Raw genomic sequence first — 27,610 nt, forward strand, 5'->3', positions numbered from 1 at the left:
TTACAACGTCGGCAGCTCTATCTCGTCCAACCAGTGCTTGACTACGGGATAGAACTTTGACTTCCACGCGTCGTCCAGTTTTCGTTCTTCTTGGACCTGCTTGTAGCGCCATTCTGGGATCATCGTGGACTTCTTGTTGCGCTTGTAGAAGGATGTCAACTGAAAAAGCGATAATTTTGGAGAGCGTTTAAGTATCGATGATGTCCTAGTTTTGTGTTGATCGTACATCGTTCACGACGCCATGATCGGGTAGTGTGAGAAAAACTTGGAGGCGAAGTACTTACCATTTCTACATCTGATGCTTCACTCGCCGACCCTATGAGCGACTCTTCGATTTGTAAGAGAGCCTCTGGCATCTGGCGGAACCTGCGATTAATAGAGGTGGATTATCGGACTGACGATAACGACTCACTCACTCTTACGCGGCAGGTCTCCCTCATTTTTCCGACGAAACAAGAAAAGCATAACAGTGTACAGTGCACTGTTATGAAGTGATGTATTTAAACGTACATGCATTTGACGATGATGATGAAGCAATTTCTTTCACGGAGTAAATATTCGACGCTGAGGGGCTTTTTGAACCACTGAAGTGTTTTTTATTATTTCTTTTCGGCACATAACTGCTTAATGAGTGGTCGAGTACGCAGCAATGGAAGAGAGATGATAGAAGAGATGAAAGAGAACAGAGATATAAAGAGAAATTAGAGATCACGTACGGTTTCGACCGTACGTGAGCACCCAGATCACGTGTTCTACAAGTGGCTGGCGGAAAAGCTGTGACATCACTAAGCCGACAAAAGGGTCTGGTATATTGATACGAACAGGACATGCACTCGTATCAGTCGAACTACGGTGTGGATAAAGAAAGTCGAACATTTGTAGGACGCTTAAGCTTCACTAAGAGTGGAACGCAACAGCGTGTTCCATCGCTGCCAGGGAGTACACGGAACGCCATCGCCCGTTCGGCGCGACCTTGCCCGGAGGACAAATCGAAAATTAGTTTTTAAAGGAAATGACGCAGTAAGTCTCACTTGTCTTGGAGGACATCCGAACCGCGCATGATACGATTTTTATAAGAAGCCCCCGATTATAGGCCACCGGTTCTCCCGATTATAGGTCGCCGGTTCGAATCCCTGCCGCCAGCTAGGCTCTAACATAACTAGTAGGTTTATGCTGCACGAAACGCTGAATCGTAACACAATACCCGGAACATTCTGCGGCAAACGGTTGACATTATACGATTTTTTTCTGGCACGCGGTAACGACAACTACAACGCCGACGGCTTTTCGACCGAACGAGCTGCATACGCTGTCGCGTAAAAAGCGGCGTTGGCGAAGCATTCTTTTCAAAGGCAGTTTACAGGAACCTGAAACATATTCCCATGTGAGAAAACCAGCAAAATGATTTCTCTTGCCGAAAACTAGACTGTGGTGAAGCATACTCGCTTGGGCTGCTCATGACGTGAGCAGAAAGTGAGAATAGCTGCGCTCCTATTATTCAAGTTCACCTCGGATGTCAGTGCACGTTAAAGATCCCCAGGCGATCGAAATTATTCCGGAGACCCCGACTACGGCACCTCTTTCTCTTTCTTCTCTCACTCCCGCTTCCTCCCTTCCCTCAGAGCGCGGTTCAGGTGTCCACCGAGATATCTGAGACAGAAACTGCGCCATTTCCTTCCCCCCCCCCCCAAAAAAAAAAAACAACCTCAGGCCAAGTAATCTTCCGAACAAACAAATCGCAACAAGTTCACGCGAAAACAGCTCACCTCTTGTGAATGGATCCCCACTCGTTGTTTATGAACTTGAAGGCCACAGGCCTGCCCTCGACGTTGTACGAGAAAGATGTGAGCAGACTAGGGACGTCTTCGTGCCGGATCACGTCATCAGGCTTCACCACGGACTTCAGGTAGCTGCGTAGAGTGGATAAGTTCCGAATCTTAGCGAAACGGCACTTCTACACGCGCCTCGCATTTTCCACATGTGCTGGTACGCAACCGAGGTGAAAAGTTGCTATAAGCCTGGATTTACTCTCTAGCGCTTGATAGTGACGATGACGATGGTGTGTTTTTGACTGTGGAAGGGCGGCTTAGCCAAAAGTGCCGTGGTGAGAATAGGTGGGACCTTCGTGCACCCAAGCTTAAGGAGTTCATCTCAATATCAGTCTCCATGCATTCGGCCTTAAGGACACTGTCGTTTTCCTGGCAACTAAGATCCAAAGTCTCCTTTTAAGGCCTATACATCATGCCACTGCTTCTACTATACAGAGTCATCTTAAACCTGTTTGTTGCACTTCCGAGAGAAGCTGCCCAATAAATTGAGTAATGTTATATCTTATTATTCCAAAAAAAAAAGCATCGAAAAAGGTTTGGCTTGGTTTATGGGGTTTAACGTCCCAAAGCGACTAAGGCTATGAGAGACGCCGTAGTGGAGGGCTCCGGAAATTTCGGCCACCTGGGGTTCTTTAACGTGCACTGACATCGCACAGTACACGGGCCTCTAGAATTTCTCCTCCAAAGAAATTCAACCGCCACGGCCGGGATCGAACCCGCTTCTTTCGGGTCAGCAGCCGAGCACCATAACCCCTGAGCCACCGCGTACTCATCAGAAAAGGCTAATAACAACATCAGCTGGGCAGGAATATATTCCTTCGTAGGCTGAGCCTGCACTGTGGAACTCAGGTGTGTATTTTACTTGCATCTGCGACCATCGTTGTCAGAGTAGTAGAGGCCACAGCACGCGTCAGCACTGCACAGCCCCAACGCTAGCTGTTCTCAATGATTTTGAAATAGTTTCTCATCCTAAAGCATCAGGAGCGAAGAGACATTTCTCCGCGATCCCCTCTCCGATAAGACCACAACTCAATCCTAGACAATATCGCAACAGAAAGAAAGCCGCCGCGGTGACTCAGTGGTTATGGCACTCGGCTGCTGACCCGAAAGACGCGGGTTCGATCCCGGCCGCTGCGGTCGAGTTTCGATGGAGGCGAAATTCTCGAGGCCCGTGTACTGTGCGATGTCAGTGCACGTTAAAGAACCCCAGGTGGTCTAAATTTCCGGAGCCCTTCACTACGACGTCCCTCATAGCCTGCGTCGCTTGCGGACGTACAACCCCATAAAACCAGAACCAAACCAAGCAATAGAAAGATGGCAGTATTAGCGCACACGTGAAAAACATTGCAAACGCGTTTGCCACTGAATGGAGCAGCATGTGGCACGCAGCTCTATACTTCTTAAACCAAGCGCCAGCACTTGGCCAGCGATACCTGTGGCATTGTTTCGTGCCATACACACCAGCTTTTTCGGCAAGATTACAGAAGGTGGCTGGCTTTCAAATGCAGGGTGTTTCAGCTAAAACTTCGTGCGATTTTAAAAAATAAGCTTCTTGAGTTAGAAAAGAGCTTTTGTCAGCATAGCGTTGTCAGTCGTGTAACATCAAAATACACTAAGACATGCTAACTAGCAGGCTACTGGGACCAGTTAATCACACAGGAGAGGTTGCTTTGCCTGCAAGTTTCTCGAAATTGCCTGTATTTTGGCGCGATGTAGCCAGAATTTGTTGGCGCCACAGCGCCGAGGGTTACGGCGTTTTCAAAATTCTAGAAACCAATATGGATATTATTCATGGTTGGCTACACGCCCCTACACGCCTAACAGTAATAGTTAAAAGTTAACTACTCAATATTATATAACAAGCCTGCTAATTAGCGCGTCTTAGTTGTATCCTAATGCGCCACACAGCTGACAATGCTATGCCGAAAAAGCACTCTTCTAACTCAAAAAGACTATTTTTAAAGTCGCAGAAATTTTTAGGTGAAACTGTATTACAGCCTGGTCATTATGAGAACAGTATCTTCTCCTACACTGGGCTGTCTTGCACGGCGTGGTCACCCGCTCTACGTTTATTAGTTGTCGCGCTAATAAAACAGCGACAGCTCCCAAAGCTTTCTGACGTGTCTCTCGACGCCTTACTCGGTGACAGTCGGGGCCACGCTTTGCACCGTTGCCTGTCAACATCAAGTTCACCCTCGCCTACCACTGGCGCCTGTGGATTGTTGCTCTACAGTGAGATAGCTATTAGTGGCGTACTGCCGCTCTCGTCGGCGTTGGCACACTGCCGTTCCCCCCATCGAGTCGTACGGTACCGTCGTCATCGACACACGAAGCGAGTGCGTAATGCGTATGACGCGAAATGTCTTGTGCTTCGCCTCATGATAATCGCCAAGATCATTATGGAATAGCGGCATCGCGTGTATGTTGGTCATGGACGCGCTGAACAGTCCCAGCAGCAGAAGCAAAAGCAGCAATATGTGTAACTCTCACTTCGCGGTGGACTTGCGACAATTTCACGGCGAACACATCATAATGTAAGAGTGTAAGTGACGTCATAGATTTCCTATTCCGTGGATTCGACCTCTATTATAAAACGGACGAGTGCAACCCAAACCTTTTTTTTTTTGGTAGAAAGCTTCACTACCTATATACGCCATGTTCGACATGCGTGTAATACCCACGCCACTCCTCTTCCAGCCGTACGCTACGTACGTTACTTAGTTCCAGCCATGCGTGACGCAAGGCGTTCGCATCGCCTGATGTCGATAGGCCAGCAGCAAGATGCGACTCAGCCACGGCTATATACGGTAGCTGCCGAATTGTTTACCAGTGTGTGTTCCGCTAGAGCCTCGCGCATATGCCGTCGCAACGTAAAAAAATATGGCGGTTACATCCGCGGCAATGCGGAATATTAGAGCTAGCTGCTCCGCATTGCGCTGCGCAGTTCCTTCATTTACTTTCAGTGCTGCACCCGTAATACCTATATAGTGCGGTAGAGGTCCTCCTTATAACTCACAATGAAATCTACACATAAGTGTATGACGACTGGGCTTTTGTTTTCTGCTTTGGGAGAATTACAACAGTGTTTTATGGTGCGAGAAATGTGCTGGAACGTACTTGAATATCCTATCCTGCAGCTTGTTCTCGGACAGCGCCCCGCGGGCCCAAGTTTCTCTATCGCATTCTCGTAGAATGTACCATCGCGATCAAAAGTTTACGGTACGCGAGTGTACGGGAAAAAATTATTTCTGCGCAGTCACGTAATCCACTCGCCTGAAGTGTGTTAAGGTGTGACGGGACGAGCATGCTCTATCCGCTGCGAACAGTACCACGTCACTGGGTAGTGAGGCAGAGATAAAACATACTTGTTTTTCGAGAACATGCGTCCCGTAATACTTTGATCGCGATAGTGTACTTACGCTTTGCAGTGCAGTGCCACCTAGAATTCCGAACTCGAATTTATAGAATGACATGTAAGCGCCCAGCTATATCTAAGCATGAAGGAGCTAGACACCGCAGCGGACACGGGACAGAGAAAGAAGACGACACAGGGCGGTACTGTGTAAGTACCGCCCTGTGTCGTCTTCTTTCTCTGTCCCGTGTCCGCTGCGGTGTCTAGCTCCTTCATGTCTCACCAACTGGCCTACACATCTACCCTCCTAAGATATCTAAGCACTTTGGCGCAAGATCATTCCAACTTGTCCGCTCTTGAAACGGTAACTTACCTCAGTATGTGGGTGCTTATTTTATGGGTTGTTGGGGCTTTACAAATAAATAGAACGAGGGAAAAAACGCACACTTCTCCCTCGGCAAGGTATCGCAGCGCTTACTCTTCAGTAAAGCAGAAAATTGGGCTAGTAGGTAACGATCCATCTAAAATGACGCACACGACTTGTCTAAGTCGTGTGCACACAGGTTTGATAAAGGCTTTGACTTACAAGTTAGTAGGTTGAAGGAGTCGGGTTTCCCGTTGGATCTAATCAGTGCTGTGTCTGAGTCATTACTGAAGTGCTACCCAAAGAAGAAGAAACCGGAGAGTGAACTGGGTGCTCAAGAACTGAACCCTTTCAAACAGGCCTTCGAGGTGATACCTTACATGCACAGGGTGTCACACAATCTTCAGAAGGTAGCCCAGAAGGCTGGTGTTCGTCTCGTACGTGTTTACCGCTCCGCATAAGCTTTCCAAGCTGTACAGGTTTGTTGCCGAAGGGCACACGAAGAAAACTTCCTGTGGGATCAACCACCAGGCTAAGTTTGTTCATTGTGCGACAGGTGTCATGTATCGCATTCCCTTTAGCTGCGGCCGGATTTACGTGGGCCAGACGGGGAATGTGTGAACGAAAGGTTTCGCGACCACGCTGCGTCGCTAAGGACGGGTCGTTGTTCGAACCTTCCTCTGCACTGCAAAAAATGCAAGGACTGCGAGGGCGGCTGTCTGCCCAACTTGGGTGCGACAAGCATCATCGGGCGCGGAAGAAAGAGAATGGATAGAGAGATATTGGAGACCTCGAACATAATCGCCGCAGGTAAAGACTTGTGTGTCAGTTCCACTTCAGTGTTTTTGCTGGAAAAAGAACGTAAGTTCCTCGGTATTTGACAGCAGAAGTGGTAGCGTTTTCATGCAGTTTTTGCCTTTCGCATGTGCTGATTATGTGCTTCGGACACCTTAGGGGTTTAGGTTTTTTGTCTTAATTTTTGTCTGATATATTTTTTTCCTCTGTGTTTAATCCGCATGTCTATCGTACAGCTACGTCACGTTTTTACTTGCGTTTTTGTCTTGACACGTGCTGAATTTCCTGGCGCATGCTCACCGAATGAGAGATGTTTCTTTGACCACGCATCAGTTGCTAGTGCGCTCCTGTCCTGTCCGTTCTCCCTGTGTTTTGCGTGCTTTTCTGTGTGCCATTTTTAGATGGAACGCTTACTTTCCAAGCAGCTCTGGGCTGCGCGAGCAGCTGAGGGCCTTGATGATGTCCGCTCGCTCCGACAGGTCCTCAGCCTCCTGCAACAGGTCCCACAGGAACTTCCAGTTCTTCTCGCCGCCATTCTTCACCGCCTCGCAGAACACGGTGTACCGAAGGTGGGACGGCATACTGCGTGCAAGGCGTGTTTGTCAGCATGTTTATAAGGCAGCTTTAAGCGTTAGCCCATGCAAGAATTCAATGATTCTAGAAGTACTGGGGACACGCAACTGCCGTATAATGTTTCCGAGAAACACTGAAGGACTTTGTTAACAATGCGGGCGGGATTTTTCTGTATATGCAGAAAATATAACTTTACGATTACGGTCCACAAACAAGCCACTGAATCATCGACGTAAATACGAGAAGTATTCTGCGAAGACATTACGTGTGAGACGACACGCCCGCTGAGTAGGCCTTCAATAGATCATCTACATACCGAGTGTTTAAAAAAAAAAACGGCGGCGTGTGAAGTCTCCACCCTTCAGTACTGCCACTCGACGCCCACCTCCGCACCTCACCCCTCTAGTTAGGCGGTTGCCCACGACGATCACTAACCCATCCCTCTAGTTAAGTGGTTGCCGACGAAAACCACTAAATTACGAGAAGTACGCCGTTACAGCGCTGTGCTTACTCATCGCCCATAGGCGTGTTGTCTTTGACCTCGTTGAACATCTCCATGGCCTTGTCTATGCATGGCTGGTAGCCGTAGTAGCACGTCAGGAAAGCCAGTTCCGACTCGAGTTCTCTGCAGTAGTAAGGAGGGCGCGCGCGTTTCAGAGCAGAGTACGTGTATAGCGCAGAGTATAAACGAGAGGGCATGATGGCGTTGTCTTACGCTGAGAGAAGCGATGTCTCGTTGCCATCCCATGAGATGTTCGCGAAGTTAGCGCTCAACAAGGACGACATGTATCCCTGCGCAGAAGAAATATCGGAAGCAGGAGGAGGATGAGTACCCCGGATATGCAAATAAGCTACAGTACAGTCCTGAGTCCAGTGCATTTGTCACTGTCATAATAATTCCTGTCACCTTCAGTGGGAGCTTGAGTTAGCAACCACTACAGAAGAGCAGCTGCTTCGCAAAAGAAAAACCAACAGATGACCAATGCCATTCACGTAACAGAGCATGTGTTAGTATTAGTTCCTCCCTAACTGTGGCGAGTGGCATGAACCACTCGATCAATCACAGTGCGCCACTCCATACCGCCTCGCCATTCCCTCCGCCCCCCGACTCTGCTTGCCGACTGCGGCTTCTCGCTCACGCCCTTGCTCCTTCTCTCCACTTTCTCCCCGCTTTTTCTCTCTCTCTTCCTTCTCTACCTCGAACTTTTCTCCTTGTACTTTGCCTCCTCTACCCCGAGGCTTCGCACATCGGACGCCAACGCTCAAACTTTGTCCCCAAATAGGGGGTCTATGCTAACCCATTAAAACTGTTGGCGCAAACGGGAAAAACGGGAAAACGGGACAGGCAGCAGTCACGTTACTTTTCAAGAAGTTTCCTTTTGCTTCCTTCTTCATTAACTATCTCATTTTAGAGAAAAGCTGAGATGGCGGAGATAATCTCGCGAACTGGTCATTCTGTCATTCATTCCATGTAACAACGTTTTAAGTTGAGTTTTACTGTGAAAGCGCAGAAGAGTTAACCCTCTCTATCCCTGTGACCTCTCCGGCTAGAATGTGGAAAGCGCGGTTACGGAATTCAAAGCAAGCACGCACTTTCTCTTCACCGCTATAACCAAACAGCGACCGAGCGTGGATGTATGATCGGAAGCCGCGCACCTTCCATCTCGAGTACGACTCGGTCGTCTGCAGTCGGACCCCGACGTCCTTCATCTTCTCGAACGCGGCCTTCCATGGGATGTAGTCCTGCTCCCGTAGCAGATACTTCGTGGCCTCCAAAGCGACCGTGTAATTCACCAGGCCGGCCCTGCAGAGCAACCGGCAAGAAGAGAGGTGAGCAGAAATCAGCTCGTCTGGACAATGAAAAATGGCACTTCAGAGAGAAAAGCGATGCAGTGACGTACTTTGCCAAGTCGAAGAGGTCGTTCTGAATCTGAGCGCGGTTGAGTGGGTCGATGTACTGAAGAGAAAAAAAGAATCGCGAAATAAATAGCCATACATATATCTCTCTCTATTTCTATGTCTCACTCTACTTTCGTCTAGTACACACATCTGTAGCGCTAAAAAGTCTCAAAGGCAATTCGTACGAGAAGATCATGTAAGCACAGCCTTACCGTATGGTTCCAGAGAAGCTGGCGAACAATCAGGTCCCAGTTGTGGGCGTCGTAATTCACTTTGTAGTAGGACGCAAACTTGCTGTTGATGAGAACCCAGTGCTGTGCGCTGGGCAGGTTTTCCAATTGTCCTGGAAAACATAAGTGCGCGCATGGCGATAATTAACGAGCTTCTACATGTGTCAGAACCCCCTGTATTAAAATCCAGGCCATATAGTGGAGGGTTCTGAATTAATTTCAACCATCAGGCGAGTTTTGACGCCCACAGAGTCTCGGCACACAGCCGGTCCTTTATTTTCACCCACATAGAAACTCGATAGCCGCAGCCAGGATGGCACCGGCGATTTTGTGCGCGCCACTCGAAGGTAGTAGCCACTGAGCCACTAAAGCAGGTCGCATAACGTGATTAGTGGTCGGAATGTTGTAATAATGTTAACCACACCCACGTGTGTATTTTTATACTTCCGACTTCTTCGTTAAAAAAAAAAAGTAGGATGAGAGCAAAAACACAAAAGGGAACACATGAGTACTTTGGTTGATTCTCGTGGTCATAGTTAAGGAGAAAGTCTAAGAGGTGCGGCGCTAAAAAGAATGCTTCATTTCAAGTGACCGCAAAAACGTGCACGTGGACGTGGTACCCAGAATAACTGCGTAGGTGGGACTGCTAATTAACTCATATTGCTAGAACACTCATCGATATCAATGTACTGACAAAATTTCTCGATATCAACCACTTAAGCACTATAAACAAGAAACGGCAATAAAACGTATCATTCCAAGAGAAGCAGTGTTGTGAAATGCGATTGGTTCGAACCACCATCAAAAGCAACCAGAAAATTTAGGTGCAAGGCCATGTAAACACAGTTAGTCGTCGCCTTAAACCACAGCTCGAAACCCACCTTCCTTGTCAAAGAGCCAAACAACTGGCATGGTACTTGAAAACAACCGGTCTTCGGAAGACACCATGGTGATTGGAATCGGCCACGTGTATCTGCGGCAGCCATGCAAAAGAGCAAAAAAACAATGTGCGGAAAGGACTTAGACATGTGAAAAAAATAAATAAAGAAGTAAACGTAAAAAAGTGCGGCCAGCCCAGCAGAAGAGCGCGGGGCTTCGCACTCACCTCGACTCCCGCTCCTCGGCTTCAAGAGCAAACCTGCTCTGGACGAGCGTCGCTGCGTTTTCGTCGTACACACGGTTCACGTTGAGGATGGGAAATCCGGGCTGGGTCACCCATGGCTCCATCACTTTCTTAACGTTCAGCGGCCGCTTCTTTGGTTGCGCCTGGGCATGTCCCAAGTCGAAGGCGAAAAACGCTCATAAACGTGAAAGCGCAAAACACGTCGTAAAGTCGCCCACAAGTTATCCTCTGATACATCTGCGCTGAGCAGATTCATCCGCAGGCGCGCACATGTGCGCGTCCTTACTTCGCCATTTTTCTTTGCCTGTCCTTGACCCCAAGCGGACTTGGACGAGTCAGGCTCGTCATAAGTCAACTGCCATTTCAGGCTCATGACGAGTCCAGCTTGTCGTGCGTTTTCTTTACCTCCGTGCCTGGTTTAAGGCGAGTATGGCCAGTCCAAAGCATTTTTTGGCAATCCGACAGTAGCAGCCCGGGTACTAAATGACTATTTTGGTACTATTTAAAAAAAATGAGCACGTTACGGGGTTAATTCGTAAGCTTAAGACGCAAGGAAGGACAGACGCTAACATAACTGAAGACAGATGGAAATAAATTTAAAAATCTACGTATCAATTTTTATTCAAATTTCTGCTTTAAGTATCGGTGCATGTGCAAATGCTTTGATATAATAGATCCTCAAACTTCGCTCATAGCCGAATGTGAAAGTATATTGTTTGCAATAACAATTTCTGGCTAAGAACTATGAACGAAAAATAACAGGGATGACGAGATGCTCGTTACAACTATGCGCTATCACATTCACGCATAATCAAACGACTATTCACGCGCGTCGAATGCAGTAAGTTCTTTCAGGAATTGGTTTTGGTTTTCCATGATCATGTTTCTTAATTTTTACAAACAGTCAATATTTTATATTAGGGCGGATAATTGCACTGTTTGCACACCTCTAGTTTTCAGATTATTGAACACAGTGTTCGCGCTATTTCAAACTAGTTATTCATGACAAGGACTAAGCTGAATTCTAGCTTGAAAAAATATCTTAAACGTCAGCGAGGTTCTAACCCACAAAACGGCGACTATTTCTCTAAGAAATTACCTCTGTAAAGGCCTCCCAGACGAACTCTGATGTCGCGTTGCCGAACATTCTTTTTTCAAGGATGTTCTGAAATGCAAATAAAAAATTATCGGACGGTTACCACCCCGTAACGCGAGATTCCACGACAGTTTTTCACGTTGATAAACAAAATCTATTATTTGTCTTTTCTGGCAAACTGTGCGTGACGTTACCGTACTGTCTGTTATGATGTTACTGTTTTCAGGTCACTCGACATGATGCAATGTCATGGCAGGTTGCAGTGACATCATGTGTGACGCCACTGCAGGCTGACCAATGAGCGCGGCACGTTGCAGCGACGTCATACAAGACAACACTTCCAAATGACCGATCACTCTGGCCCGGTGTTACGCCAACAACGCCAACGCCGACGTCGCAGAACCAGACAACGTGCCCCCAACAGCTATTGCTACAAAAAGCAAGCAAGTGACCGCAATAAAATAAAACCGTTTTTCAGCAATTCTTAAACAACAGGGTGCACTTCATTCATACGTGCTTCTCCTTTTTCTTGTGCTCATGCACAATTTGCGAATGAGAATAACAATTAGTGTTTTAGGCGTCCCAGTGCCTTTAGTACGAAGCAAATGCTCTGCTACGACTCTGCATATGTTTAATTGGGCGAAATAGTTAAGGAATGAATTTACTGTCATTGTTATTTTTTGTTATTTATTTCCAAGGCACTAGAACCTCGCCATGCAATCATGAGCATAAAGCTAGCAAAAGGAAGCAAGTATCGCAAGCATCATTGCATTCGCTTACAAATGCAGGAAAGCTCGCAACTTACGTGTACTCCATTCTTAAACGCGGCTTCTCCAACAGCCATATCCAGCATGCGCAGGAGCGCGACAGCCTATTGAAAAAAAATCGTAAAAAACTAATCAAGGGCTCAGTTCAGGACAGTACGTGCACGGTCGCAAAGAAGACAGGTCCGTCTTACAAACAATGCACAATCTAGTAATGCCTTGCAACGTGGGTAGAAGACTAAAATAAGGAATTAGATATAAGTAAAAGCCCATGCAGCGTAGAGCTTTAGTTACCACCAATGAGGCACCTACAAAACACAAAAAAGCCAAACATGCAGCAGATGACATTTCTCTTTTTTTTTGTTTCCCAGAAAAGTGAGTCTATAAGAGGCCCTCTAAGCCACGTGAAAACATCGGCGTACTGACTGGTGCGGTTAGGTGGGAAGACAATGCTCCAACGACATCCCAGTCATTACTTCGAAAGCTGCGCACAAGGACATCTCACTTGGGTAAGACAACATAAAACCCCCGTTATACATACCTACGAGTATAACGTTATACATACCTACGAGTATAACATACCACGCCAACTTCATTATGCGACCGTATAGAGTTAATACACACCAATGACAATTTAATTTATTGGGTCAAATCTCCCCCTATCCTTTCTTGCTGTCGCTCCCGTCTATACTTCTCCTCACTATCCTCTCCCTTTCCCTTTCATTTCCGCCGGCTGCAGCTCGGGTGCTTAAGATATTAGATAGCAATTGCCGCGGCCGGCAACACTCTTTTGCTTCACTTTTTATTTATTTATTTATTTATCTTTTTTTAAATAAACCACTACCACCACCACCAAATCTCCCATCATTTCGTGTGATTTACTGCATGCCTGTGAGATTCCTATGCACAGCGCGAGAGACTGGCAGTTTAACATGAGAGATGATAGACAGCGGAGATGGCTTAGTGGTGTAATGTAGCGACCATGAAAGCTGATTGAACAGTACTGCATATTGGGCGAGTTGGTTAACATAAATCTTGCAAAATTTTAGCGCGAAAAACACGGACAGAAAGAGTAGACGACACGAGCGCTCGTGTCGTCTACTCTTTCTGTCCGTGTTTTTGGCGCTAAAATTTTGCAAGAAAAAAGCTGATTGGTTCGCGCCACCGCAAATTCAGTCCAGCTCTCTCAGTTTCTTTCTCGGTTTCTGTTCTATTTGTTTCACAACCCGACCCAGTGTGACACTCCACGCCGCCTTTTGGATCGACGACCTTCTTATCATAACACGTAACAAACGAAGCGGCTAGTCTGCGAAGAAAATTAGATTATGCCCTAGCGAACAACGATTTACGTGTTTACCATCCAACGGTAAGTAATTTACCTCTCTTTAAACTGAAAAAGTTACCTTAACTATTAAATCCCGTATATAAGTGGAACACTACCATTGAAACGCCTTCGAGCAGTAAAAGCCCCAGTTGACATTAAGGCAATAGGTACCTCAAAATGAGAGCATTTAAAGCGGACATCTACAACACATTTTTTTCTTTTCTTTTCTTTTTACCTACCTTTCGCTTCTTTTCGCTGTGATGGCTGCTTGTTAACACCGTAGTCACATTACGGATCGTAAGCAGCATGGTTGCACATAGCTAATCGTGCCTCTATTCATAGCAACCAGTTTCGATTTTACTGAATACAAAAACAGCTCCTGGTGCTAAGTCCGCAATGAATCTCAGCAAACCTGAAAACTCCGAGACATCAAATAATTCCGACTTCACACTGGGCGAAGCTATTTAAGTTTACCACCCCTTGCAGCCCCCCCCCCCCCCCCCCCCCTTTCTTTTTTACGCGGGCCTTCGCACTTGGCTACTGTTTAGCAGAATACTGTCTCGTCCTGTTGATGTAATAGTAACTCAAGGTGCCCCTGTCGTAAAACCTTTGTTTTTTGTAAAACCAAACGGTTCAGGCATCAGGAAGTTTGCATAAGACGCCTTATCTACAGAACTTAACGTAAGAATATTAATGGCTTCAGGTTCCCTATTGAAAGGCTCAGCACGTGAACACCTCAGGAAGAATTGAATGGAGTGGCACAGATGATTATCTGTGATTATCCAGTTGTTAATTTTCCCCACGGATTTGGACATTTAGGCTACGTTCGCAAAAAACAACGGCCCGGAAGGCGAGTTGATCTATGAAGGTCATTGGCTTCGCATAGTACAGAAATCACGATAATTAAGGTCACAACTGAATTGAGCCGCTGATCCCAGCACGCATTAATCAAAGTTGACTGTCGCGCGATTCGCGGGATGAGGAATTCATACCTGTGCTTGTATAGATAAATTGAGCCTGAACGCGCCGTCACACCGGTGAGCGAAGATCAAGGATGCGCAGTGAAGGAAAATGGAAATTTAAAAAGAAAATGAAAGCAAGCGGCACCTTCTGAGTGCTGAAGACGTTGAAGGACTGGTAGATCCTGTACTGAGTGTCGACGTTTGTGACCACCGCCGGAGCGTATTTCATGATGTCGTGCTTCATCACAGGGACGATCTCGTTGACAATCATGAGGTCGTACTGAGGAGAAACGAGAAGAATGGCAGCCACTTTAAGCTCCACCGCTTGAATCGGGTTAATATTTTGTTCGCTCTAGTCTGTGGAAGTAATCGTTTTTACCAGATTCTCAATCTCAGCAGGTTGTCAAGGTTTATTTTTCCGCATAAAAATGGAGACTGATGGACGCTCTGTCTACTGTTACACCGACTGACACTACAGAGTGCAGTCGCGACATTGCGCTGTTCAATGAATAAAACTTCACCATAAATCTCCGCAGCGCGTGATAATACAAAGATGGTTTGGTTTGGTTTATGGGGTTTAACGTCCCAAAGCGACAAAGAAATCGTAGAGTTATGATAATACAACTGCGACTAAAGAGATAAACAGACGTAATTGAACTAAGTACCACCCTGATCTGGCTGCTTTGGCTCCGACAAGTGCCCTTCTGATCAGGTTCATCCATAGCAAAATGGACAACATACCGACTTGGACCTCGACAGTGACTAGCATTCTTTCCCTATCCCCCCCCCCCCCCCCCCCAGTGGCCTCGTGCCTTCCTATAAAGTAATGGACTTTCAATCAACCAATCAACGAAGTACCAACAAACAACCTCTGCATTTCTTCTACCCTGGGTAATCGCACTGATACGGAATTATGCACCCTGCTTTCTAGGGTTCCTGCCACCTTTTATGAAATCAGTTCGAGGAGAACAAAAATGACCGACGATTTAGCGTGGTTAGGTTAAATGTGAATTTGGCGCGCTCTCACTTCGATTTTTGCTTCGTTTAAGAAGGCAGTGCGATATCGGTGGGTTCTGGATCCATTGTGCACGGATCGAAGTTGATGAAGACGACGACAACCAAAGCACAGCGCGAGCGACTGACAGTTAAACACGCGGAATGTTCGGCTGCGGCGAAGACGTAGTGGTCTAATGCAATGGCCAGCGAAGCTGACCTGCTCGCGCCGCCGCGGGTTCGAAACCCACTCGCGGCCATAGAGTATTTTGCCATAAATGGTTTTGCATAGTTAGCCATAAAGCCCGCTGGCAGGTTGCCCACAAACCGGCGGCCATGTTTCCGCCTGCCAGAGGCTTTGGACAGATAACCATCGGCGAAATCAGAATATTACTTAGCGACAAGGTATAAAAAATCCCTTCACCATATCCACGACAGCTTTCTAGACATGTGCGCGCTAAAACCAAATGATCTAGCATATACTCTTCGAAATCCTGAATTTTGGTGGATCCCCTTTTCCCGCACTACATATGGTCATCAAATGCTCCGCCATATGTTCCAACACTGCTAAAAAAGCTTATCTTGAACAACGTCTGTATTGACACCTGCAATCAGAGAGACATCCGGGACATATGTTTACGATTGTAATGTTATTTATGTTGTTTGTGCCTGAGACCGCATTTTGATCACTTGACGCACTTTTTTTTTGTATATTTGAGATGTAGTGACCGTTTTGCTTGACATGTTTTTTGTATTACTAGAATGTACAGCTTAAGTGCCAAATGTTTTGCCCTTTATTTCACACGCAAATCTTATTCGTGTTCTTTTTTTGTTGTGTTTTGTACACGTGTCCCCCCGCGCTGCAAGTCATGTATACGGGGGGGTTCAGGCTGTTTCAAGTGGAAGTTGTTTCCACTTTTTGCCTGAACCAACCCTCATCAATTTGTGATGAAAATAAAAACGATTGATTGATTGATTGATTGATTGATTGATTGATTGATTGATTGATTGATTGATTGATTGATTGATTGATTGATTGATTGATTGATTGATTGATTGATTGATTGATTGATTGATTGATTGATTGATTGATTGATTGATTGATTGATTGATTGATTGATTGATTGATTGATTGATTGATTGATTGATTGATTGATTGATTGATTGATTGATTGATTGATTGATTGATTGATTGATTATAGAGTTTAGTGCTAGCGCAGTGAAAAAAAAAAGAAACAGCACGCACATTTATCTCAAGCGAGTGGCATCCTCTCTGCTACCAATACCGCTGTTGCAATGCATTGCTAATGTCTCGGCAATAACCGAATAGCCCGTGGCGTCAGGCGGTCGATCTCCTTGGTCTGCTGCACTGTGGTCTGCTCCTTCCTGCTGAGTGCGCCGGTGAATTTTTTTCTTTACTTGATAGAACCCGGACAGAAATTTCAGCACTGAAAACCGTTGGTTCTGGCGCCAACTTCGCCAAGATTTCTAGACGGATGCGCGACTGAGACTTCCAAGATTGCGAGCTGAAAGAATTCCATGCTTTGAAAAAACCCAATAGCATGCACATTTGAAAAGCCGGCCGTTACCGATTTGATCGACTGGTCGAAGAATTCCAGACAGCGGTACTGGAAGTAAGTTGCGAATCCGTCCATCAGCCATACGTCGTCCCACCACTCCGGAGAGACCAGGTTTCCGAACCACTGAAACGCAAGGAAGACAAGATCCATGACAATAAAGTGTATACGTACAAGGACTAAACGCTTAACTGCTTAATTTGTTACAGACGGATTTGATAAATTTCGAAGTGAAAATAGGAAAGAACGCGCTGACAACATCTTCCAAGAACAAACATCGAATGGAGCAAAAATGCATGCGTTGTCATATGTGCATGAAAGCTTAAAACTGCAGACTATCTTTTTCAGAACAATGCGTAGGTACTGACAGCTAAATTGCCCCGTTTAATGAACTTTGCTCGCGCGGACATCGATCCGGCTTTCCAGACTCTGGAGGTAATCGGAATGTGCACGCTGCAGGCGAGCTCCACACAAACGCCAACAAAAGCCGCACGCACTTTGTACGCCTTACAAAGTGTGAATTCCATTGTTGAGGATATATCTGGTGTCCTTTTTTGTTCGGAGCACACTCACTGAGAGAAGTATTTGTTAGGGGACGCTGTTAAGAACAGTGTTTCCAGCAAAAACTGCACCCTAATATTTAACACCATTCTGCTCTCGCTATAGCAAGCGCTGTCCTAGCTGTCTTTTCTCAGCATGAAGGGAACATCCTTATGTACTCACTTGGTAGCGACATTTTAGAATCCTATTAAAATGTATACTCTGGTGAAGTGAGCGATTATTCAACAAAAGCAAGCCAGAGTTCACGGAGGCTTGAAGTGGTGACTGCCTTACCTCGTGAGAGAAGGCGTGGCACAGGGAGAGCATGACACTCTGTCTCTTGGCTACCGAGGAGTCCTCGGCGTCGTAGAAGGCGACCGCTTCCGGAAGGTACAGAAGTCCCATGTTCTGAATGTCGCTGATGTAATGCTCCATGGCGATGATGTCTGCAAAAAAAATGAGTCCGAATATTGCACAGCAAGAGGCCACTGGAAGCGCTTAGTCTGGGTTGACAAAGTGCTCACCTGTCTTCGGCACTTGATACGGCGACGCAAAGTACTCCTCGTAGAACTTCAGTATCTTAGGGCCCATTTCAAGCAGGAAGTCGACATCCCTTGCTGCGCCAGGCCGTGCCCAGAGTTTCATCTAGAAAGCCGCAGGGCAAAAGAAAAACCAAATACAAATCTTTAGTTTAGTTAGACTTGATAGCTTTCAAGCGACGTCCCGTGCTATTGCGTAAGCAGTCTTGTCCCTGAGGAGAACTTCGCGGCGGCAAATCTAGGAAGACAATTCTCGTGTAGTGAGTGTTGAAATGATTAAAACTCCCTTCGCTATATATTTTTGCCAACCCTACCAGATTAAGCTTGAGAACAAAAAGCGCTCCCTTACAGGAACTGTGAAACGCCCATTAATTTTTACCGCTTACTTTTCAACTTGAAGGCGCCACCTATGTCAGAATAGACCACCAGAATACGCTAAGTATTCAGCCTGTAAAACAATGGCGTTTAAAAAGCATAAACGTGGAAACCTCCGACTTGGCGCGTCTGCAGGAACAACTCTGAACATGTCGTAATGGTTTGGTTTGGTTTGGTTTACAGGGCTTAACGCACCAAAGTGACTCAGGCTATGGGGACGCCGCAGTGCAAGGATCCGGATAATTTCGACCAGCTGCGGTTCTTTAACGTACACTAACATCGCACAGTACACGGGCCTCGAGCATTTCGCCTCCACGGAAATGTGACCGTCGCAGCCGGGATCGAACCCACGTCTTTCGGGTCAGCAGCCAAGCAGCGTAACCACTGAGCCACCGCGGCGGCGAACATGTCGTAATGATTTGTAATGACGGATAAAGGAGAACATTAGTCTTATTCGATCACATGCGGTGAATACTAATTACGAGCGGCGCTTAATTTGAAAAAAAAATGTGCGCACACTTATTCACCTATTTTAATTTGAAAGCTATGCACTATTTATGAGGGAGTGTCTTTATGGAGAAGTGAATTACAGGGATAAGAACACTTTGCAGGAGATAACTTTTCCTCATGTGAATGTAAACTGATTGTAATGAAGATGATGATAAAAAGTGATTTTCTCTCTATTGTAGATGACTGCTATTTGACCCTTAAACCGGAAGCCCAGAAGCGGTGCCAGAAAACGTACCGTGCCATTCCCGTAGGAAACGAAGTCGGATATGAAGACACCAGCAGAGTAGGTAGACATAGGGAAAGACGTGACGAACACGTCGGCCTTGTGTTCTTCCCGTCTAAGAACAAAAAAAAGTGTGAGAACAGTGGCAGAAAAAAAAAAGGAGCGAACTGTATTTGGTTGACGAAAAGGTCATGCAGGCATGTGGTAACATGCAGCACGGAATCAGCGGGAAACTAGTATGCCGTAACGGTACAGCAGTTCGCATTGCCCTGTATTCTCGGTAAAAGGATTCAAACAGTAAAGATTCTGGTTTTAATAGACCGGTTTAAAAGAAAAAGCACTGGTTTTGCCAAAGCAGCATGCATGAGATTGGACTTCTACATACACATCACAAATGTTGAGGAACGCTGGCGTTAATTATATCTCTTTACTCGTGTTGAATAAAGTGCTACGCAATAACATGTCCAACATCCTTAGACAAAAATTTTGAAAACTGAAAAACTGTAAGGTAATGATCTTGTGATGTAATTATCACGTGTTCTAACAGAACTCGTATTGCTTTAAAATGTGGCACGCGCAGACGGCAAAAGAACGCAAAGATGCTAGCACATGACGCGTTTGTTGACCATTTGTGGCTATAAGGTTCAGCATTATTCTGCGAAAATTTTTAGCCGAAGACGTGGATCACAACGAACTTGTTAAAGCTCAGTAGCATACACCCCAACACGCTTCAGCAAACTGTGTTGTACGTTTACAAGCGGCAGCTGCAAGAGAGATTATTCCTGGGATAAAGGAATTTAACGCCGTAAATAAGGGTGCATTAACACCAACATAGCCGCTCCCATTTAGGGTAATGGGGAACTGGCATCACGGCGCTCTAGTCATACCTAGTATGTCCAGGAACCTGCGCCGTAAAATAAGGGGGGTGCTTTCAAGAGCGCTTCAGATGTGGTCATTGTATCGTCTAGGTGGACCTCCAAGTACCGTATTTTTCGAACTATAGATCGCGGACTATATGTTTAAAAGCTGAAATTTCAAGCGGTGCGGACTATAAAGGATATACTTTTTTTAAGATTGTGTGAACTGAAGAAGCCTAGTATGGCTGTCAAAGTAAAAATATGCGTTGTCTTACTGTGCCTGCGACATTTTTCCGTGTTAAATCACATAGCTAAACTAACTCTCATATGCGATCATTTTAATATGCAAGCGAATGCTGATCGCGGTGGCTCCTTTTCGGTGTTCGAATTTGTGAGCGCATGCGCAAATTTCAATAACGCCGGAGACGGAAAAGTATCGACTCGTACTATGGCTGCTAGAGAAGGTAATAAGGAAGTTGCCAATGGCGTCACGAAAACCGCACTAGAAGCAGCTACAACAAAGGTGTCAGATTCTGAATACGAGCCGGTCACCGAATCCGACATGCTTGACATGCTTTCTTCCGACAGCCAGCGGAGAAACAGATTTTGACAGGTTTTACAACTGACTTTTCTGCGGTATATGAAAAGCCCACAGTTTTATTGCTTGACAATCATGTTTTTTTCTTACCGATTATATATATCCCTTGATGAAAATCTAAAACCTTTTTCAGCCATATATTTCAGCCAAACTTCGTTCCTGCAGATTATACAACGGCTGCGGACTATCTAAGAAAGAACTTTTCATTTTAAGCCGAAATTTACCTTTGCGAACTATGCACTGGATGCGCACTATAGTCCGGAAAATTCGGTACTTGCCCTCATGGCGTCTGGGTGTGGGTGCTGCACAACTGCGTATGGCTGTTACAAAGTCTGAAGGTTTAATTTCGAGCCCTAAGAAGCACCTGTCACTTGTGACACTCTTTCCAGCGTCTGCTGTTCATCATTTGTTTTCTATCTATAATAAGAGACTGAGGACAGGGGCTCACTTGGGATAAACCGTGGCGAGAGGCATGTTGGAAAGCGTGTGAACTTCGTTTGGACGGATGACTTCCATAGTGAAGGGTGCCTTCATTCCCGGCTCGTCGAAACAGGGGAAGGTGCGCCTCGCTTCGGTAGGCAAGAAGTTGGCGCCGTAGACCCACCTGCGAGAGAGACGAGCGCCAGAATGTAAAAGAGCCCCTCAGAGCACGAACAATATTAACACAAGTACAAGCATACAGTGTGCGCTTTTTAAGATAATAACTTAGTTGTTAATAGCGCTGCAACTAACGCCAACACTTCTTCAACTTGGAGAACAGCGAAAGACGTGGAAGCGCCTCAGCGTGTATGAGAATCTGAAGCGCCAGTCTCCAGGTATATTTTGGAACCAGTGCAAGCAAGGCATGTGCGGAAAAGCATCTTTTAAGGTAATGGCTCACACTGTTGTCCGTTAACAAAGCGTGTCACACGCGTTTAACTAGGGAACTAAACATGATAGAATAAAACCAATGGTTGCTTCAGATAGAGGAGGAAAAAATGAACCTAGAAGCCAAGTTTTATGGCTGTAGATTAATTAGTTGGTTTTTGGTTTTGTGGGGTTTAACGTCCCAAAGCAACTAAGGCTATGAGAGACGCCGTAGTGGAGGGCTCCGGAAATTTCGACCACCTGGGGTTCTTTAACGTGCACTGACATCGCACAGTACACGGGCCTCTAGAATTTCTCCTCCAAAGAAATTTAATTAATTAGAGGCAAAAATGTCGAAATTGGGCCGATATAGCCACGAAAACGGTGTGACGCCACATCCACCGGTTTAGTATTGCTAAGCGCAAAATACTGTGCGGAAGCGCAGTTTTTTACAGGTGGACACCACCACCATGTACCTAAAAGTGCAAGTGAGGTGTCCACTGACCTAGGAAGCCAGTTATGCGATATGCGAGTCTTAACTTCTCAATCTTCACTGCCGCCCCGCAGCGGTAGCTCTGTGGTTACGGCACTCGGCTGCTGACCCGAAAGACGCGGGTTCGATCCCGGCCGCGGCGGCCGAATTTCGATGATGGCGAAATTCTAGAGGACCGTGTACTGTGCGATGTCAGTGCACGTTAAATATCCCCAGGAGGTCGAAATTTCCGGAGCCCTTCACTACGGCGTCCCTCATAGCCTGAGTTGCTTTGGGACGTTAAACACTAATAAACTAATAAACCGACCAATCTTCACTGCCAATTTACCCAATGTACGCCGGCGGCCTACGCTCCAGTGCCGCGTTTCTGCAGCAATTTTGTCAATGCCACCGCGTATTGCTGAAGTGCCTTGTTTCTGCCGCAACGTTGTCCACGTCAACGCATGCAGCGCGCATACCGTCACATAGCTCAAAGCGCGAATATTAATTTGATAGCAGTGTTAGTTGACGAAGACGATGTGCAGTTCACAAACAGCGCCAGTGTGTTGCAATTTAACACGAGACGTGATCGGCTGCGGCGATAGCCTAGTGCTCTCGTGCAGTGGCCACCAAAGCTGGTCGGCTCGCACCACCGTTGGTTCAAATCCCGTCCGGGGCAATATTTTATTTATTTGTTTATTATTCATGGCTCGGCCAAGGTCACTCTTAAGGTCAAGCTTCACAGAAACAGGTGGGCCGGTTTGACATCGCGAAGCAGTGATTTCGCATTAAAAACGACCAAATGCTAACGGTGGAGTCCAAACCCACGACCTCCGAATTTCGCATTCGGTGCTGTACCAACTGAGCTATGGCAGCAGCTGTCCAATCTTCTTTCAAAGTTATTTATGCTGCGTGCCACCTAGCCTTGAGAGTGTTCAGCGTCTTTCGTTGCAGCGGACGTAGTACGCCCTGTATTGTCGCGAGTATTACGTGGAACGTGATCGAACGGTGAGGGCGGAAGCTGTGCGAGAACTCTCTTATGCTACGTATGGAACCAAGACTGCCAGAACCACTGCCCTTGTTGAGCTATTGAGCAGACAGGGGAAGGAGAATTGGGGCTTATTATGAACACAAAATGGATAACGTGGAACTCTGCAGCACGCGCTGGATTCTAGTTCCGCAGCGGCTACATCACCTGCGCCCAATGAACCGAAACTCGTCTGCAAGTAGAGCAGAGATGTGTTTGACAAGCTCAGAGATGTGTTTTACAAAGAGCTTGTCATAAATGCTATGGAAACGTGACCTCGACGTCACCTATATCCTGACCTGCGCAATCGCTGTTTCGCGTTGCGATCAGCGCTGATGAACATGCGAGGCATACCGCGAGCGCACGTCTCGCTTCACTGACAGCGGTTGTCGCGGGTCTGTAGAGGTCCCTGCACCTCTGCCTTCGTTACCATATGCGAAAGGTCTTAGGAAAGAATTTGGCTGCTATTGCCCTGGAACGTGAGGAAAACGCGTCTTACGTACACTGGCGGACCAGTTTCTCTCTGGTAGCGCCTCACGTTGAAACCGTTGTCGTACAGCGCCCCGGTAGTGAACGGAATGTGCAGCTCGTACTTGTCTCCAGTGAGGAGGTCCTCCGCGAGGTTGATGTACAGAAACTGCGAGTAGTCGTTGGTGCGAATGCTCAAAATGTCGGGGCCAGGCGCGGTCGAGAAGAAGTTGAGCGAAAGGTTGGCCCGGTTGATGACCAGGTTGGCGGAGTGCAACTGGATCAGCTTGGTGGGCGCCAGGGCTTCGAGGGTGATGCGTACGTTGCCCTTGAAAGACATGCTCTGCTCTCCGTAGACGGGCGTTAGCACCAACTTGTACGCAAGCGGCCTTACTGTCCTCGGTAGCCGAATGTCTTCGACGTTGTGGTCTCCGCTAGCGCTGTCATTAATTAAAGGAACAGTGGAGAACCGGAAGATGGACTCGTTGCCAGGCTGCGAACCTTCCTGTTTGTGCTCTGCTATTATTGCCGTTTCGACCGACTTGCTGGTCGTCTTCTCCGCCGTGCTGTCGGCCGATGGCGGAGAAGCGTCGACAACAGATGCTGCCGGCGCGTCCTGGGCCTTCGCGTCGTGGTCTGGCAGATCCTTCTCGGGCGCCGCTTTGGGAGCGTCATTCTCAGGCACCTCAGGTTCCTTCTCTTCCGCCATCTTTGGCGGCTTCCGCGGCGGTGAGGGGCGTTTATGTTTCTTGGGGGTTGCCTTTGGCGGCTTCCGGGGCGGCGGTGATGGGCGTTTATGTTTCTTGGGGGTTGCCTTTGGCGGCTTCCGGGTTGGCAGTGGGTGGTGTTTACGTTTTTTGGTGGTTACCTTGCGCGCTTTGGGCTTGGTGGGACGGTGGTGCACAGCTAGCGCCTTCTTGTCGACCATGGGTGCGTTGAAGACCTCGTTCGCCTCGTCCGCTGCATCGTTTTGCGCGACGGTGTAAACGGCACGCGTCGCGACGCGACGGCGCGACGTCTGTTTCATGGTGTGACCCACGGTAGCGGGAAACGCCACCGCCACTACGCTCATGAGGAGGCAAACGCCGATCACCACTTGCCACTTCCGCTGGCCGACGAGGGCCCTGATGCTCTGCATGGTATTCGTGCCGGCCGCGGTGTGACTGGTGGTCCGGACGACTTTGGGTCGGCTCCCCACGACATACTCGGCGCTCGACTCGTACATCCCGCGCTACGGAGACTGGGCTGCGACGTCGAACAACGGGAGAACGTCTCTTCAAGGCACGACGCTCACCGACTGGTTGTGGGCAGGGCCCGGTGGGCGCTCAAAGTAGTAGTCTTGCGGTTCGCTCCTTGGTGGAAGCCATTTGCCAGCGCAAGCTGCCCCCGAAAGCGACGGAGCACGCGGAGATCGCTGCTTCTTCTTCCGTGCAGTGCCTCACGTGAAATGGGTTTGTTTGCCCTTTTGCGACGCAGTGAACGTTTAATTGTCAGCATTCTGTAAAAACCAAGCCAGTAACTAAAAGCCGATTGTGCAGTGACTAGAGTTTAAACTATTTCAAGCCACCGCGGTGGCTTAGTGGTTATAAGGTGCTCGGTTCATGGCCCGAAAGACTCGGATTCGATCCCGGCCGCGACGGTCGAATTTCGATGGCGGCAAAATTCTGGAGGCCCGTGTAACGTGCAATGTCAGCGCACGTTAGAAAACCACAGGTGGTCGAAATTAGCCGGAGCCCTGCCCTAAGGCGTCCCTCATAGCCTCGATCACTTTGGGACATTAACCCCACATAACCTCAAAAACCATTTCAAGGTAGGCAGCAAATTAGCTGCCTTTGTGGGAATTCTGGCTTTCCGCCGTTGCCTTTGCGCGGCTCTGCCGGCTTCCTGCGTTGTTTCTCCTCTTTCCCTTGCTCCCGCCTCAGGCGGTGGAGAGGCGGCTGGGTGACTAATCACTGTCATTTAGCCACAGCTCCGCCCCGGCTCCCCAAGGGCCTTTGCCATTGGCGCCTTTTGGCGGGAATTTGGGACCCGCTTTGGGCGGCCGCGCGCTGCGCGACCGTCCGAGCGGGGCCCAGAGAGAGAGGGATCCCTCCGAGACAGCGTAAGGTGCGTACGTTACTGTTTTGTCCGTGCCGGCCTTTGCCGTTCGGACCAGTGCTTACTCGAGCTCGCCCGCACGTGTCCTCTGACCTGCAGCGGCTCGAGCCTGTCCAGCGGGGTCCAGCGACCTCTGACAGGCGTACCTTGCGTTGAATGCCCACTCTCTCTCGCAACCGGCCCAACGGTCGACACGAGAGAGAGATCACAGCACTGCCGCGGGGACATTCTCCTGCAGCGGCGTGCTAGCGGTGCGCATTACTCGAGTCGCTTCGTGCGCGCAGCGGAGCCTTGCTCCTCGCGCGCCCCCGGGACGGGGTGACTATTGAGTGTGTGTGTATCAGCTGGAGGACGATGTGAATAAACGTCTCCTTTGTGAACTTGGAGGCCTATTTCTTTGCGGCGAATCGCTCTCCTCCCAGCGGAGGTTGAGTGCGCTGCAGCGGTGTCCCAGTGTGTGTGTGGTGACGGCTGATCGGGGCCCTTGGCTCGCGCGAAGCTCGAACCCGCGGTGGGTGGTGGCCTTTGTCCACGTAGGAACCCACAACTGGCGCCCAACGTGATAAGTCATTGGCGCTTACGCCTTTGATGACACATTAGCCGAGCAGGTCGCCTTGCCGATCACGCTTGCGCACCGTGTCTACCCCCAGCGGGGCACTCGATAGCTACATGTCGGCTCCCTACGGAGTTGTAGCGTCGTTTGATCCGCTGGCTGCTGTTCCTTCGAATAGCTAGACACCGTGGTTGGCCGCGGCCCCCATTGGGGTTTACGGTGACACAACCCAAAATGTTGACCACGCGGCTCCCATTGGAGCTGTATCGGAAGCACCCTGCGGTGCATCCGCTGGTCGCATGCCTCAGCTGTGCAAGCTTTCCGCCCAGTGCGAAAGCAGTTCGTGTCACGCTGCCGCAACCGGCAGTTTCGAACAGCAGCAGCCGTGCCCCGCGAGCAGTCAATTCTGCTCTGGGAACGGCGAGGCGCTGGCCCGGTTCCCTGTGGAAACCACGCCGCTCATCGAACTAGGAGCGTTGCCTCCCTCGTTCGTGTAGCCCGCCCAAGCCTCCACTGAGGCAGGGGTGCAGTGCGCTCAGTTGGCTGATGCGGCTCCGCGAGCCTGCGGGTCGGCTGGCGCGCTGGGCTCTCCTGACACAGCATTACGACTTTTCCGTGCAGTGTCGAAAGGGGAGCACAAACGTGGTAGCTGACGCGCTATCCCGTGCCCCACTCGCCAGCGGCGCCTTGACGCCTGTAGGCGGAGGGGGCGAAACAGCGGACGAGCCGCCGGGCGGCAAGGAGGGGGAACCCGCAAACGGGTTAACCCATTCCGCTAACCAGGCGAGCAGCGCTTCGCAAAGCGGACGAGAGGCAAAGCTCTTCGTGAGCGCCTCGGAGGTGCCGACGCGAACGGAAATTTTGGCTGCAAACCTGAGTGGGGACGAGACCAGGCTCCCCTCTGGGATGACTGGAATCGTTTTCAGCCCTAAAGAGCTACTGAAAGCCCAGCAAAATGACCCGTTTTGTCGCGAGGTGAGCGACGGTCTCAGGGAGACGGAGCGCCGTGACGCTACTTGTATTGTAGCGGGCGCAGGGGGGGCAGAAGCCAGCGTGTGTCGCGGCGAACCCCGGGGAGTCATATTTGCTGGACCATGACGGGCTCGTGCTGAAGTACATAGCCACCGATGACGAGTCCATCGACCCGTTCTAGGTGGTTATCCCCAAAAGTCTAAGAGGCGCACTTTTGCGATTCTCTCATGACGAACCACTGGCCGGTCATCTGAGTGACTCCAAAGTTTTTGCAAAACTGAGTCAATCGGTGACGTGGCCCGGCATGAAGCGTGACATTATCCGCTATTGCCGTTCCTGCCATGTCTGTCAAGCGGTGAAGTCACGGGGTGGCAAGCCGCCTGGAATGATGAAACCGATTGACAGTGTGCGTCCGTGGCAGATGGCCACCTGCGATTTGATGGGGCCTTTCCCCAGGAGCAAGCAGGGGTCCATTGACCTGAAGGCCTACGCGTCACGGTCTGATGAGCTTGCGCCGGTACCCATTGGTATCAAAGGCAAGTGTAAAGGCACAACTGGTGCTGCGGAACGCAAGCGTACGGAGCACCGGTACAATCTGAGGCGACGGTCACCTGTGTGATTGATGCCGGACGGCGGACTTTTCCGCAACCGA

At 48.5% G+C, this 27,610-nt stretch overlaps 1 protein-coding gene across 1 annotated transcript; it reads right to left on the reverse strand.

Moving 5' to 3' along the window:
• LOC149339557 (aminopeptidase N-like) lies at positions 1-24,561 on the reverse strand. Its single transcript, XM_089550507.1, has 21 exons — positions 24,097-24,561; positions 23,372-24,045; positions 20,972-21,127; positions 19,081-19,183; positions 17,946-18,066; positions 17,716-17,867; positions 16,894-17,007; positions 14,457-14,591; positions 12,067-12,132; positions 11,265-11,330; positions 10,148-10,308; positions 9,924-10,015; positions 9,025-9,155; positions 8,815-8,870; positions 8,570-8,717; positions 7,629-7,705; positions 7,425-7,538; positions 6,755-6,922; positions 1,767-1,910; positions 285-366; positions 1-159 (listed from the first exon to the last, which is right to left on the reverse strand). The coding sequence occupies exons 1-21, from the start codon at positions 24,559-24,561 to the stop codon at positions 1-3; spliced, it is 3,384 nt and encodes a 1,127-aa protein (XP_089406633.1).
• Positions 24,562-27,610: the final 3,049 nt, after the last annotated feature.

Source organism: Amblyomma mixtum, chromosome 6, assembly GCF_055824585.1.
Source record: "Amblyomma mixtum isolate Tamu chromosome 6, ASM5582458v1, whole genome shotgun sequence".
NCBI classification, from domain to species: Eukaryota; Metazoa; Arthropoda; class Arachnida; order Ixodida; family Ixodidae; genus Amblyomma; species Amblyomma mixtum.